At 39.9% G+C, this 14513-nt stretch overlaps 1 protein-coding gene across 1 annotated transcript in view; it reads left to right on the top strand.

The window, feature by feature from the left end:
• ero1b (endoplasmic reticulum oxidoreductase 1 beta) overlaps positions 1–14513 on the top strand; it is a 40527-nt gene that overhangs the window by 16092 nt on the left and 9922 nt on the right. The window contains exons 6-13 of the mRNA XM_046046285.1: positions 1799–1872; positions 1958–2078; positions 5261–5307; positions 7717–7728; positions 7834–7860; positions 10518–10610; positions 11484–11730; positions 13228–13297. Of these exons, the coding sequence (XP_045902241.1) occupies positions 1799–1872; positions 1958–2078; positions 5261–5307; positions 7717–7728; positions 7834–7860; positions 10518–10610; positions 11484–11730; positions 13228–13297 (691 nt within the window). The remainder of the gene's footprint in view (positions 1–1798; positions 1873–1957; positions 2079–5260; positions 5308–7716; positions 7729–7833; positions 7861–10517; positions 10611–11483; positions 11731–13227; positions 13298–14513) is intronic.

Genomic DNA, 14513 nt, shown 5'->3' with positions numbered 1-14513 from the left:
AGAGCTTCATGGAATGGGTTTCCATGGCCGAGCAGCTGCATCCAAGCCTTGCATCACCAAGTGCAATGCAAAGCATCGGATGCAGCGGCGAAAAGCGCGGAGCCACTGGACACTAGAGCAGTGGAGAAGTGTTCTCTGGAGTGACGAATCACGCTTCTCTGTCTGGCAATCCGATGGACGAGTCTGGTTTGGCGGCTGCCAGGAGAACTGTACTTGCCTGACTGCATTGCGCCAAGTGTAAAGTTTGGGGTGGGTTATGGTGTGGGGTTGTCTTTCAGGGGTTGGCCCTTTAGTTCCAGTGACAGGAACTGTTAATGCTTCAGCATACCAAGACATTTAGAACAATTTCATGCTCCCAACTTTGTGGAAACAGTTTGGGGAAGGCCCCTTCCTGTTCCAACATGACTGCACACCAGTGCACAAAGCAAGGTCCATAAAGACATGAGTGAGTTTAGTGTGGAGAGCTTGAGTCCTGTTGACCTCCATGTTGACGTCTCAATCCAACATCTGAATGAACAATCAGTGTGAAAGATCTCGTTATGATTCTGACCAATATTGCAATTTAAATTATTTTCTATAAATTCTTGTCGATAGTTTCAAACAAGAAACGTAAACTAAACTCGCAAACTAAACCTTTAACGTCCCACAGTTTGTTAATTATTTATAATAAGTGTATAATTAAAATCATGACTCTCTTGCGAATTTTAATTGTGATGTTGAGATTCGGATTCCCTTTATTGTCATCGCACAGTACAACGAAAGTGACTGTGCATTCCCACATAACAAACATGACAACAAAATAAAAAATATAAAGAATTTAATTAGGAATGCACTGAATGTTCGGCCACAGAAATTAATCGGCCAAAAATGGCAAAAAAAAAAAAGAAGCACTTTCAGTGTTGGGCATAAGTCAAAAGACCGAATAAATTTTACTGAACAATTACATTGACATGTCGGCAGTGTGGAAGCATTTTAAAGTGTCCGAGAAAGATGCAAAAATGGCTGTTTGCAGACGCTGTTCTGCTGAACTGTCTCCCAGCACATCCACTCCATCTGTGGCTGACTTCTTAGAAAAGAATCGCTTTGAGTGTTTCTGTCACTCCTCTGTGAGAAGGAGATTAAGCTAGCAGCACCTACATTTGAAGTGCACACGTATTCAAGCCTTTATGGTAACTGAAGCGGCCCAGAGCGAGCTGACAGGCAGGTTAGAGACTTTATCCTGACAGTTTGTCTCTTTACAAAGACAAGTGCTGCAGTATGAGAGTCCTACCTGAAGACAGGCTGTGAAGTCTTCATGTTACGCCGTACGAGAACCACATACAACATTATTTATAGCACATTTGATTATTTAATCTATGCAGTGGTAAAAAAAAAAAAGACAAAATAAATGGAAAAAATGTGAATGTACTTGTTTGGGAAAGTTTTTCATTATATTCGGCTTCGGCCAAGAATCTTAATTTTGGTGCATCACTAAGTTTAAGCTTAAATCAAATTCAGGTTCTGTAATAAAATGTGAACATCTGTGCAGTGTTCTATGAAAGTAACTGCAAGTATTATAGTGCTAGTAGATACAAACGATTTATCTTTTTTGTTTTGTTTCTTCTATTGAAATCTAAGATTTATTTCAGGGACTGAAAAATGCAAACAATTCAAAAGATTTCTTTATAACCAGTAGAAATGTCATATGCAGCTTATAAAGGTTGTGTTTTTTGGTTCTTAATGAGTTTTTCAAGGTGTTTATTTGTTCGTATTCTGATTTATATTCTAATGTTTTTGTTTATTTCTCTTCCCGTTGCAGTAACCAAAGCAAAGAGGCGTTTGCTGACTGGGCGAGACACGACGATGCTCAGGACCACTTTTGTGAGCTGGATGGTGAGGATCAGCTCCATGTTTACACATCACAACAAGCTCGCTCACATGCCACCATCACTCCTGTCCATTACTGTGTGTGTTTTAGATGAAACCTCTCCAGATTCTGAGTACGTGGATCTGCTGCTGAATCCGGAGCGATTCACCGGATACAAGGGTCCTTCAGCCTGGAGAGTCTGGAACAGCATCTACGAGGAAAACTGCTTCAAGTGAGACACACACACACTATAGCTAGTTGGCTAGTAAGGCTCAATCCCATTTCAGGGGCAAATCCTACCACTTGTTTTTGAGTGTACCCCATGTACGGTTGAAATATTCCCCTACAAAATGGAACAACCCTTCAGGGACCTGATACTGTATGTCATCAGTAGTTGACGTTGGCTTTGACGTTAACAGAAGTGACGAGGTTTTACAGGATTTCTCCCTGACAACATTTGAAAACAACTCCAATATGCCGTCTTCCGCTGTGGTCGCCAATTAAAAATTAAAAACACAGCTTTATCATCAGGTAACGTTATTAGCGAAGCCAGCTAACGAGACAACATGCCAACAGCTGAACTAGCGTTTTTTTTTTGATGATTGATTTGAAGAAAATCACCATATTACGTTGAAAAATCATTAAACTAAGAATAACCATGGTTTATCTTAAATTATTCGAAGAAAATACTTGTATTCTGGGAACTTTCTCGTAGCCCTCCACTTCCCTCTCAGGGATCTACAGTGCGACTGTTTTGCTCACATATGCTCCAAAAAATTGATACATGCTCATTCTGTATGAAAGGTTCTGATTATTGATGAGATAGGAGCATTAACAAATTAGAGACCAATGTAGTCCATTTTTCAGGATTTAATGAATAAAAACAACTCACAAATGTGAAACAGCTGTTTTGTCCAACTGAAATTAATTTTATACTAGTGGTGAGCTATATAGTATACTATTACATAAAATGACAATGCATAGTAAAATTAAATCATTAATACTGTATATTAACATACTAACGATATACTATTAGATAAAAATTTTAACTTTTTACAGCTGTTTTACTAAAGTGATTGTTAAGTGTGATTTATATTTCTGTGATGAATTGGCGGCGTAGCCTACGCATTAATACTGTTCAGTTGTCTTGTTCACATTAGGTTGTGTGTGGGTTGTGTGGGTGCTGCTGGTATATCGTGAATCCGTCCCTGGTTCAAAAACTACACAAACGCCAATCACAGTAAAGTGTTTTGTGATGACTGATCAGTGTTTAAAAGCTGTTTTCAATGTCAAATTTTCAAAACATCTGTTTCAATATTTTAAAAATAACTTTTAAGGCCATTGCCGAGTGTCCAGATACCAGGGTCTTCACTTCCATAGTCCTCTAATGGTTTCACACCATAGTTGAACACAAAGAGAAGGAGCACACACGTAGTATAAATATGTATATAATAAATAGTTTGTTAAAATCTGTGTTACTTGAACATTTTTCTGTGCTCCTAAATGTCTTTGTGTGCTCCTAACGTTTTTCATCTAGGAACACATGTGCTCATTGGGACAAAGGTTAGCGTAGAGCCCTGCCTCTGAAAAATCTTCGTTTCGCGGGCTATGTTGCCGTTCCCTTCACCCTACCCCTCTATCGCAACAAGAATCGGGACACCCTACCCCTAGATGTGAACGTGCAAAGGGGTGAAATTTTTAAGATTGAGCATAAGAGTTTGATCTGAGCTGAGGGAGCCTCATTATGTTTGGAGGGAAAAATTACAATGGTTCAGTAACTGCAAGAGTCCATCCTCTTTCTGTATCGTGGCCTCAAGTTTAAAACAACATTTTCAACATCATCACAATATTCATGTCAAGTCTACTTTTTTTAAATTTAACTCATCAAGTAGCCTAGTGTAGTACTTTTACTCCACTGGCTAATCTTGAACTTTCCTCATGTTAACAGAACATGCAAGAATTAAATCCTCCTTTCATCAGAGTCTGTGATCCGTACGGATCCCCTCGACACGGTGCGGCACGCAGGTGCGAAGTTTAACCATCCCAGTTTGAGAAACAGTTTTACTGGCACTGATACTTTTTAAAGTAAATACGTCACGTTACATCACAATGCAGAGCTGCAGTGAAAATATAGAAAAGACTGATGCATTCTGTCACTTTCACCTCCTCTGAGTGAAACCCCGTAGCTGTGGGGTGGGAATCTCTGGGCACCTCACGATTCGATTCGATTACAAAACGATTATTGCATCTTGATGCATAATTTTTTCCATAAAGGATCTCTGGATAATTACTAACCATTTCATTTGCGCATTAAAATCCAAAAGAAACCTCTCCTAATTAGCTTAAAAGGACTAGTTTGCATCCCTAATTTACTTCAGGAACCTCAGCTCCATGGTCCCTCATTTCTTTAACAGCCAGTTGTCAGACTCTGAAAACTGAAAAATAATTATCAGGATGCACAGTATGTGTACAGGACAGAGCTGTACACCAGTTTAGTCTAAGCTTGTACCAGATGTTCTCAACCCTTGACTAGTAGGTTAGTTAGTACTGACATACAGCTGATAATTAATATTACTTAATTACTAATTTAGCTAATGTTACATAAATAAATAAATATTTTTAGCGCCTTTCACGGGACCCAAGGACGCTTTACACATACTTACAGTGACAGAACAACAGTAGATCTTTGAAAGTGTCCAGACAGGGAGCATTTCATATCTCTGTGGGGATGAGTTCCAGAGGGTGGGGGCTGTGACGCTGAAAGGGTCTATCCCCAAAAGCCCGGAGTCTGGTGGGTCTGGTGTGAGGGACAGAGAGCAAGCCCTTTTACAGGAGAGATGTTAGCTATCCCTTACAGCCTTCACTTTTCCAGCCATTGGGGAAACTACAGACTTTTATTAACGGATACACAGTGACCTACACTGCACGTTTACTGCAGATCATCAGATTGTGATGTTTACTCCCACTTGAGTAACATCCGCTAAATTCCCTTTGACTTACAGCTCAGCTATTCACTGGATCAAGTGTCTCACAAGTGTTGATGTGCTCTTATTCCTGACATGTAATCTATCAGATGAACAGAGTGGCGATTACAGATGGAGAGAGGCAGCTACATCACAGCCAAATTAGCACATATTAAAATAAATTTAAAACCACAGCACAATCTGAACCTTGAGTTTTTTGATCTGTTGCACCACTAGTGAAGTAGCATTGGTCACTTTGATGGGGCTATAAATTTTGTGCCCACAGTGAAACTAAATAATTCTCCAGAGGCAGGGATATGTAGACCAGAAATGGGGAATCCCCTCTAGCATGTTGCACCCTGTATAAAATCAGCCTCCTGCCAGTCTGACTCTAAACCTGATGATTATTGATCATGTCTAAAAGTCTTTATTTTTTATTTTTTGCCAACAGGCCCAGATCAGTGTACCGACCTCTGAACCCTCTGGCTCCGAGCAGAGGTGAGTCTGACAAATCAATAACTGCTCAGTTTATAGTTCTAAATCTAAAACTCCCCCCTTCAGAACTTTTCAGGTACAGAAATTTGTCTGGAGTATTGAATGGTAGTGTCAAATATCTGCTTGGATTTCATATCTTAAAATCAAATGGTTGCTTATTTAATAAATTGTAAATCTTTCTTGTACTGCTGCGTGTGTTACGAGAGCATTTTACCTCTGTGAATGTTGGCTTCCATCGTTAAATGAAACGTGTTGGAAGTCGTCAAAGTAAGACATTGATAAAAATATTGTTTTAGTATCAGTACTGATCCCCAGAACCCTCATGATTATGATTTGTTCTGTCATAATTATGAGATAATAAGTTATAATTTCATTGGTATCACATCAATCTTAGTGTTGAAAGGTTTTAAAAGCAGACTTGTGGCTTGCTTTGTGACCTTGGCATGAATCAGAAGCTGTTAATTATAAATATCTCAAATCCACATCTTTACCCATAAGGCCTCACTGAGACAGGAAATGTAACTCACAACATTACATTACATACAACATAACATTAGACATCATTCACCGATATAGCTTAGAGATTTTTAACCAGCATGAAATGATGAAATCTGTTTTTTATATAACAACACACAGTGATTAAGTGAAGAAAAGACTGGCTCAATATATGAGATAGAGACTCTGTCCTTTTTTAAACTGTATTAAATAGTAAAAATAGTAAATATTTTTCTGTTTGGCCAATAGTGTGTGGACACCAGAACATTGCAGCCCTGTGTAAGAGGGGTATGTGTGATTAGCTATGACGGCTCCTGGAGGAAGTCTTTCCACCATTTTGCTTCCCGTTAAAGCTGCAGTCGGTAAAAACTGAACACACAATGCAAAACTTACCACGTCTCTCTCCGCTGCTTGTGTCACTCCGCCAAGTCCCGCCTACAAAAACCACAAGCAGAAACTGGTCACCGTGTAAAACCTCAGCCCACGCAGGGCTCGCTCTGCCCAGTCAGAGCCTCACCAGGACGCCGGCCCCTCTCTGTTCTACTCGTCCTCTTCCCCCAGGGCAGAGGGCCCCAGGCTTCGAGAGGCTAGTACACCGCTGCCCCCACTCAGAAGTTATTCCCCACTGTTTGCCACTGGTTGAAACGAGCATTGTGGGCAAGGCAAGTTAATTTATAGAGCGCATTTTCAATGTGCTTTACATAAAAATAGAGAGATTACATGATAAAATACTACGAAGGAAAGAATTAAAATGAATAAAAAATAAAGGGAGCAATAGAAGTAATTAAAATAAATAAAAAGTGTTCTATATAGTTGTCCTTAGTATTTTACATGTTCTTGTATTGTTCTAAGTATTGTTGTTTTATGTAGTTGTTGCCCAGGGACTACAGTCGAACATTAGCCAGGCTTACTAAACTGGCACATTAACAGAAATGTTTGTTAATGTGCACTGTCCCTTTAACCTTAAACTGTATAAATAATATAAATAATAAATAGGATTAGCAGCGTAAACAAAGAAACAATAAAAGATAGGACGTTGCACAGATGATGGGCATCGAACATAATGAGCCCAAAGCTCCGTGTGGAGCCGGGACCTCAGACATTATGTTTGTAAAACTCCTGAAGCCGAGCTGAAGATGTTGAGTTTTACTGAGTGAGAGCATGTGTGAGGGGGCTGTTCTGTTCACGGGGTGGTGGATTCTTGTAAATGGCATCAGGAGTCTGTCTCATGTATAATTCTATCAGGACAGAGGAACGGCTTCAGCAAACATAAGGAAAAGTTATTTCTGAAAGAATTCCCTATTGCAGCTTTAAGCCACAAGAGCGTGAAAGCTGCCAGCGCTATACATGGTTACATATCGATTCAAGAAAAAGGCAAAGTAATAACGCAAAAGGTGTCAATAAAAACTTCAGCTGTATTGAAGTAAATGAGATCAATGAAACGACTTGTTCTCTTGGTTATCATGTAGACCTTCAGATAAAAATTCATTACATCACATCTAGTACTTAAATGTCATTTGCCCTAATGACAAACCTTTGTATTTCAATTTCAACAGTAAACGTGTTTATGCGTGCCGTAAGTAGGTAATTTTATGTTTAGGATCTGGAAAGAAACAACAATACATTAATGAGAAAAATCAGCATGAAAGAAAAGACAAAAATCTAATATCAAATGTGAAATGTTAGGTGATGTTGTGTTTCCAGGATTAGAATCTACTCAAATTAAAAATGTTAAGATTTGTCGTTTTTAAACTTCCACACTGCCAAAATATATTTAGACATTTTCTGAAGCTTCTCAAGATGAAGCTCTAGTTCTTGTTTTCTGCATCTTCTCACGAGTGTGTTCATCTGTTTGTGTTTATAATAGATCTAACAGAGCTTTGTTCTCTCTCTCTCTTTCTGTCTTTCTGTGTTCAGGAGACGACGATGGTGAGTGAAACTAAACCGTCTTCACGTGAATTTATTTTTAGCTGTGCTGATTTTAAAAAAACTAAACTGATAAGATCTTTTTTTCTGATGTCGCTCACGTTGCAGGAGAGGGTTTCTACAAGTGGCTCGAAGGTAAGAACTTCCTCATGTTTTCGTCTTCTCACACACACACATTTCTCCAGGACATATTCTGAGACGTATCTGTTACCTTTTAGTCAACAAACAATAGTCAGTAGTGTAATATAATGCAGTAAGGCTGTCAGATATGTTTCTCCTGTAGATCAACTTTTCTCATTAATTTAATCCCAGCTGAGTCTACATACATGCAGGCATGCCTGAAGTAACCTAAAGTCTTTTTAAATGTGCATATGGCACCTTTTCACCTCAATCATCAATTAGCTTAATTAATTTGAATTCAGTTCAAAAATATTTATTGCTGAAATATTCGATAGGGGGTCTGGGTTGAAGATTTTGAGTTTTAAACACTTAATTTTCTGCATTCCGGAGACATTTTCTGCACCAATTTATGGTGGAAATATTTTTATAAAGGGAAGCACAGATTTTAGGTGGCAGTTGATAATTTTTATTTTTTTTTAAACATAGAGATTTCTTCTATATTTAAATTGCATTGCAGGCTTATTGTGCAAATAAACCTTTCTCATAGCATTTTTATTTGTTAACATTTCTAGGTGCAAACTAGTTTTCACATTTTTAACAGTGATGTGGTCCCCAGTGTAATTGATCCTCCCTCCCTGCTCCCCCCCTACAGGGTGAGCTCCATGCTTACCGCTTCACCTCCACTCTCCTCCTGCTCTCTCTCTCCCTGGGCCCTGTCACTTTGTCACTCTGCTCTGCTGTCTCACGCCTCCTCCTCTGCCTGGCAGTGGCCACAGCTCTCCTTTACTCATTCAGGTCCCTGTGCCTGCACTACACAGGGTACTGCAGCTGATGTTGAAGCTACTGCAGCCCCGATAGCAAACATAGGCCTATTGCTTATTTTAGCGCATTTGGCGAGCACAGGGAGGGAGTGGGGGTAGTAAGAGATGTGATTGGGCCAGCCCAGGGTCTGTATAGAAAATTACCCAATGGGCCGCTGTCCATGCTTTATGGGTCGATCGTTGGACCACTTTTTAAAAAACAGTTATATAAATATATAATTTACGCTACCCAAAGATTCATTGGCCCACTGGGCATTTGCCCAGGTATGACAGATTACCAGTCCTACCCCCTTTAGACCGTCTGACAGACACAGAGCCCGTCTGGGACTGTAGCCTGCTTGATGAGACGAGCGCGTCTTTGAAGACCTGTGAGACAGGCTGTGTCATGAAGATTATTGCATATTAACATGGAAAACATTTTTGTTGCTGTTGTTGTGTCCGGGGTAGTCAAAACATCCGGGGCTAACGCCACGGAAAAATGACTTGGCGACGCCGATGGTGCTGCGTAGGGATTCCCCCGGAGAACAAGCTGCAGCTAAAACACCTTCGGCCATCTAGTTTGGGAGTATTTCAGGCAGAGAAGTGAGAATTAGAAAAGGCTCATCACAGCAGCAACACGTGAAGCGAAATCTTCCTGGACACAACGGCAGCCTCCACCTTCTAGTCTCCACACAAGCCTGATACATCAGGATGATCAGCACGGGGAGCGTGTTTCTGTTTAAGTTCAAATCTACATCGCTCCTGAGTTAAAAGTAATTTCTACACTGCTGCTGTCATGCAAACTTAACATTACACCATGTATCTAACGTTTGGTTTTATATTTCCTGTTTACTTTAACCATGTATGAAAACAGCTCAATCTCTACAGACTTGTTACTGTATTTTACTGTCTGTAATTGGTCTTTCTTAGTTATTTTCTTTGCCCCACACTGATGCACAATAAACCCATGTCAGAACCATTTTAAGTTTTAAGTCAAGTACTTCAAAAAAGACGGAAGGTGAGGGTTGACATACTGAGTTTAAATTAGTCAGTGTGTTACAGCATCCTTTAGAATTTGAGGTCCAGTGTTTTTCTGATCAGGCTAATCTGACACATTAGGTCTATTATTATTATTATTGTTATCGTTGTTATTGTAACACAGCAGTGACTGTGATTAGACTCATTAAAAAATGCCTTTATATTTCTGTTTGTCAGGATGATTAAATAAAACAATGAATTTATTTATTTTTTGGATAAAATAATAGTGATCATTTGTAATAAATAATATTTAGAATAATCAGTAAATTACTTGTTCGATTAATGGATGTTTCAAAATAATCAGTCTTTTGGAGACAAAGAGCCTTCACACAGACCTGCCAATCATCTGATGTCTGTCTGAAGCACAAATTCATCCTCGGATAAATCAGACCTCACTGAGAGAAGCAAGTTTTGGTTTAGTTTAGTAGAGAATGAGAGAGGAGACATTAAGTCACACACATACAAAAAGACATTGTTGTTTTCATTGTGGTCGATCTAAAAAGAAGCAGAAGTCCAGGTGAAGACATAACACAACACATCACTGTATTTAAAAACACTATTATCACTCGAAGTCGCAGCAAAATAAAAAAGAACTATCTGTAGAACTGTTGCTGTTATTCTGATACTGATACTATTGTTTAACATTTGTAAAGGCAGCTTCTAGGTTTACTCCAGATAAAAGAAGGAAATAGAAACAGAGCGGACTAGCAGAGTAATGAATGTAAAGATAAGATGAGAAGAGGGGAATATGAACAGGTGGAAGTACATTCTTTTAGATCCTTGAGTCCGTTTGCTTGGATTAATAAAACTCTTCACTGCTTTCTCTCTCTGCAGGTTTGTGTTTAGAGAAGCGAGTTTTCTACCGACTCATCTCGGGCCTCCACAGCAGCATCAACATCCACCTGTGTGCCGAGTACCTGCTGGATGGTACGACAGTCTGATCCTGATAAATGCAGACCTACACACCGCACCAGACTGCATGTGGATTTAGATGGTTTTTAATATGATACCAGGGAAAAAATCAAACTCACGGTTAGGTTCTGTTATTAAAATGAAAAGTGTTTGATAATCGTGCTGATATGATACCTGAGTTTTGGACCAAATACCAAATTGATATCGTACTCTGAGAAATATAATTACATTTTTCTGTAAAAAAAAAAACTGTTTTGATTGAACAAAGGACGCCAAACTTCTCTAATGTTTAATGTCATTTTTATGATTAATCGATTAGTTTGGTCTATAAAATGTCAGAAAATGGTGAAAAAAGTCTAAGATGACTTAAAATGTCGTGTTTTGTCCACAACCCAAAGATATTCAGTTTACTCTCAGGAGGAGGAAAGAAATGAGAAGAAGCTGAAATCAGATTATTTGGATTTTTTTTCTTAGGAAATGACTTGTAACGAGGAATCAATTATCAAAATAGTTGGCATTTTATTTAATTGTTGCAACTCTAATCTAAGACTAGACTTTGTCTGAATGAAACGCAGTGTCAAACTAAATGTTTTGGTACCGGGCAGCTTCAGTGGGTCTGACTGGTGTCCAGGCTGTTTTTCAGCAGGTTCACATTGTCAAACGCCCTAAATAACAATCGGGTAACCTTCAAGAGGTGATTAATAATGAAAGATTATAATAACAAATGTGGCAAAACTATATAATTTGAGTTCCAGAGTGCTGATATAAAGAATTGAGATGCAGTGTATGTATGCCTCTAAATGATAATGTTGATATAGAAGTTATTAACTCTGTGGAACAAAGTGTGTGTCGTGTGGTAAACTTGTTGTTGGATGTTTGTTTACTCAGAGGGTTGGGGCCGTTCAGTCTGGGGTCCAAACGTTCAGGAGTTCCGGCATCGCTTCGACACGGCGGAGACGAAGGGCGAGGGCACGCGGCGGCTGAAGAACCTGTACTTCCTGTACCTGATTGAGCTGCGAGCACTCTACAAGGTGGCTCCATACTTCGAACGGGCCTTTGTTAACCTGTACACTGGAAACGCTCAGGAGGACGGGGCCACCAAGGACCTGCTGCTGCAAGTCTTCAATGAGATCAGGTAAGAAGGGCTCGTTTGTAGGACTTTTAATTTAAAATGTGATGAAACGTTCTTTCTTTTTAGACATAATAAGTGGAAGGAGGATGACTGGCCCAACTTTGGGTTCGATTTGTCCTGACAATCGCAGGGGCGTTCACTGACACCGTCAGCTAAATGGAGTGAAGTGATGTGAACAGTGAAGTTAATAAAACAACACAACTTCAGCAGTGGTATTAAAACCTTAACAGCCTAAAACCTGTTAAGTGTGGGAGCGTTTGACTCTTCACTCGGCCAAAAAGGTCGTCAACGCAGCATTTGCAAAGCCACCTCTCCTGGCCTGGGAGCTCGTGCAGTATGCTACAGCATCTGAAGAGGAGGCACATAATGTCGCCTCTCTGGATGATGAAGAGTCGTCTCAGTAAACTAGTTATCCAGCCTGCTAATTTAAAGTTATGAACCATAACGTTTTTTTATACATTTTCCTTGGTCAATGAATTGTTAATGGCGTTGAGAGTAGCAAATAATCATTATATACAACGATCCTGTTCACTTTCAAAGTGTGCCCTTACTTTACAATCATAAACGATAAAGAGTTCTAAAGAGTTCTCCTATCTATGCATGAGGTGACTGCCGCCCCAGACTCCCTTACAAATAGTTTTGTGAGGTGTTCAGTTAGGGGAAACTATGTAAACTTTGTTAAACGCTGTCTACTACAAAAACGTTATTGTTGGTCCCCACTTGTAAATTCCCGTCTTTGTATAAATATAGTGTCTGTATTACTGTATTCACCTGATTGGTCCATGAAAGGACTTGATTTCAGCGTGACTTTCTGTTGCTGCAGCAGAAACCTTTATTGAACACGGTACACTCCTGATTTGTAGGTCAATGCAGGCGAAGGTGTTTACATGCTCTTGTGTTTGCATCCTTCCGTGCAAGAAACGTGTCTCACGGGTGTTGCACTGTGCAGAGTCTGTCCCGGGCTTTTGTCAACTTAAAATAAAGCTATACTTTTGAGTGCCGCTTGCTGAACTCCACAGCTGCAACAGAACGAGCAGCTGGAAGTACGGCGGCGGCTACGGAAGCCAAAACCCGCGGGCATTAAATTTGGAGCTGATGATCGGATTGGAAACCAAATTTTGCAGATTGTTCCGAGTTGGAACCTGTTCTCGTTGTCTGAAGTCATGTTTGATCACGCGGGATTCTGTAAGATCCCAAGTCCCCAGAACCACCACTCTGAAACCGTTTAGTATAAACACTGAGTGTGCGGTCCTGCGTCTGGACTGAACTGTCGTGTGCCTTCTTTAGATTCAAATATTAAAGATTGGTTCATTCTGACATTACGTCTGTTGCAGAATATATTCAGAGATGTTCTGTGTTAAATAAAGTGCTGCCAAAGACACGAGACTGAAGCTCAATCACAGGCTGAATTTAGACAGTGTCCTGCAGTCAGATATTTTGTGCAGGGCTTTTGTAAGTCCAGTAGTCACTGTAAGACTAACAGCTGCTTTTGTCTTCCAGAGCTTTCCCAATGCACTTTGATGAGAAGTCCATGTTCGCCGGACACAAAATAGAAGCCAAAACATTAAAGGTAAAGTCTCTCACAGTGACTCATCCAACATGGAGAGAGGCGAGTCTCTTTCTTTCTGTGTGTGATGTTTGAGCAGTGCCTTTTTATTCTGCCCTCTTTTTAATGAGTTTGATTTATCTGTGTGTTTGTGCAACCCAGTTTTTACAAAACAGCAGTGTATTAATTTCCTTCCACTGCTGCAGAATAACCAGAGAAGGTAAAGACAAAGTTTAGGTAAGCAAGGGGATCAAGCAGGGATCAATAACGAGTTAACAACTTCAAGTTATTCTGCAGCAGTGGAAGGAAATGAAACACATTTCTACAGTAAACACCTTGGAACAGCCTGTTAATACACCCTCAGAAACTTTATTTGGACTATCTTAAAAATAGGGCTGAAACAATTCATCGATTAAATCGATATCTAAAATGCATCAACGCAAATTCTTTGCATCCAGGCTTCGTTTAATGCATATAACTATACATCACATTGTTTAGCACGGACATTAATTACTGTCGCACATCGTGCTTACGCTGTGAACACGACGTGATTGTGCTGGCGCTGTTTGTAAAGTGGAGGAAGAGATAGAAAATAGCGAGGGACAAAGAAGAAAGTGTCCAAAGTCTGGGAGTATTTCAAGCTACAAGAAAACAACTGTCACAGTCCATCCACTGTAAATAAAACGAAACTTATGTCGCCTGAGCAACAACACGACGGCACCTGATCAGAAAGCAGCCGGTGTTCTGCCAGCGGACCACAGACAAGGTACCAGTTACAGCGCAGGGCTCTCAGTCTCACGCATTCACTGTGAGACATGCATTTCAGCCAGTTCACATGCTCACACGCCACACCTTGTATTTCTCATGCTCAGAAGTTAAGAGATAACGCCCTCGAAGTTGGGCGCCGGTAACGTCCGTTATACTACACACCCCTCGAAGCTCGAATTGTACGCCAGTTACCACAGTTTTTTTTCCTATTAAATTTAGCTGATTGCAGTACAATGCCATAGTATATTACTCTTCAAAGGTAAATTATGAATGAGAAGTGTGTGTGTGTGTGTGTGTGTGTGTGTGTGTGTGTGTTTCTTTTAAGATGACTGGAAGAGAGTTACACTCTTAATCAACAACGATGTTTTTCTGTGAATGGATGTGGCTGTGTGGACGGAATTAACGTCATATTTTGACAGAATAAATAAATAGTGTCTGTAAAAAGATGCTGTTACTAGTTGAATGATTGAAG

The sequence above is a fragment of the Micropterus dolomieu genome, linkage group LG01 (assembly GCF_021292245.1).
Source record: "Micropterus dolomieu isolate WLL.071019.BEF.003 ecotype Adirondacks linkage group LG01, ASM2129224v1, whole genome shotgun sequence".
NCBI classification, from domain to species: Eukaryota; Metazoa; Chordata; class Actinopteri; order Centrarchiformes; family Centrarchidae; genus Micropterus; species Micropterus dolomieu.
This window is presented reverse-complemented; position numbering and strand designations above follow the sequence as displayed.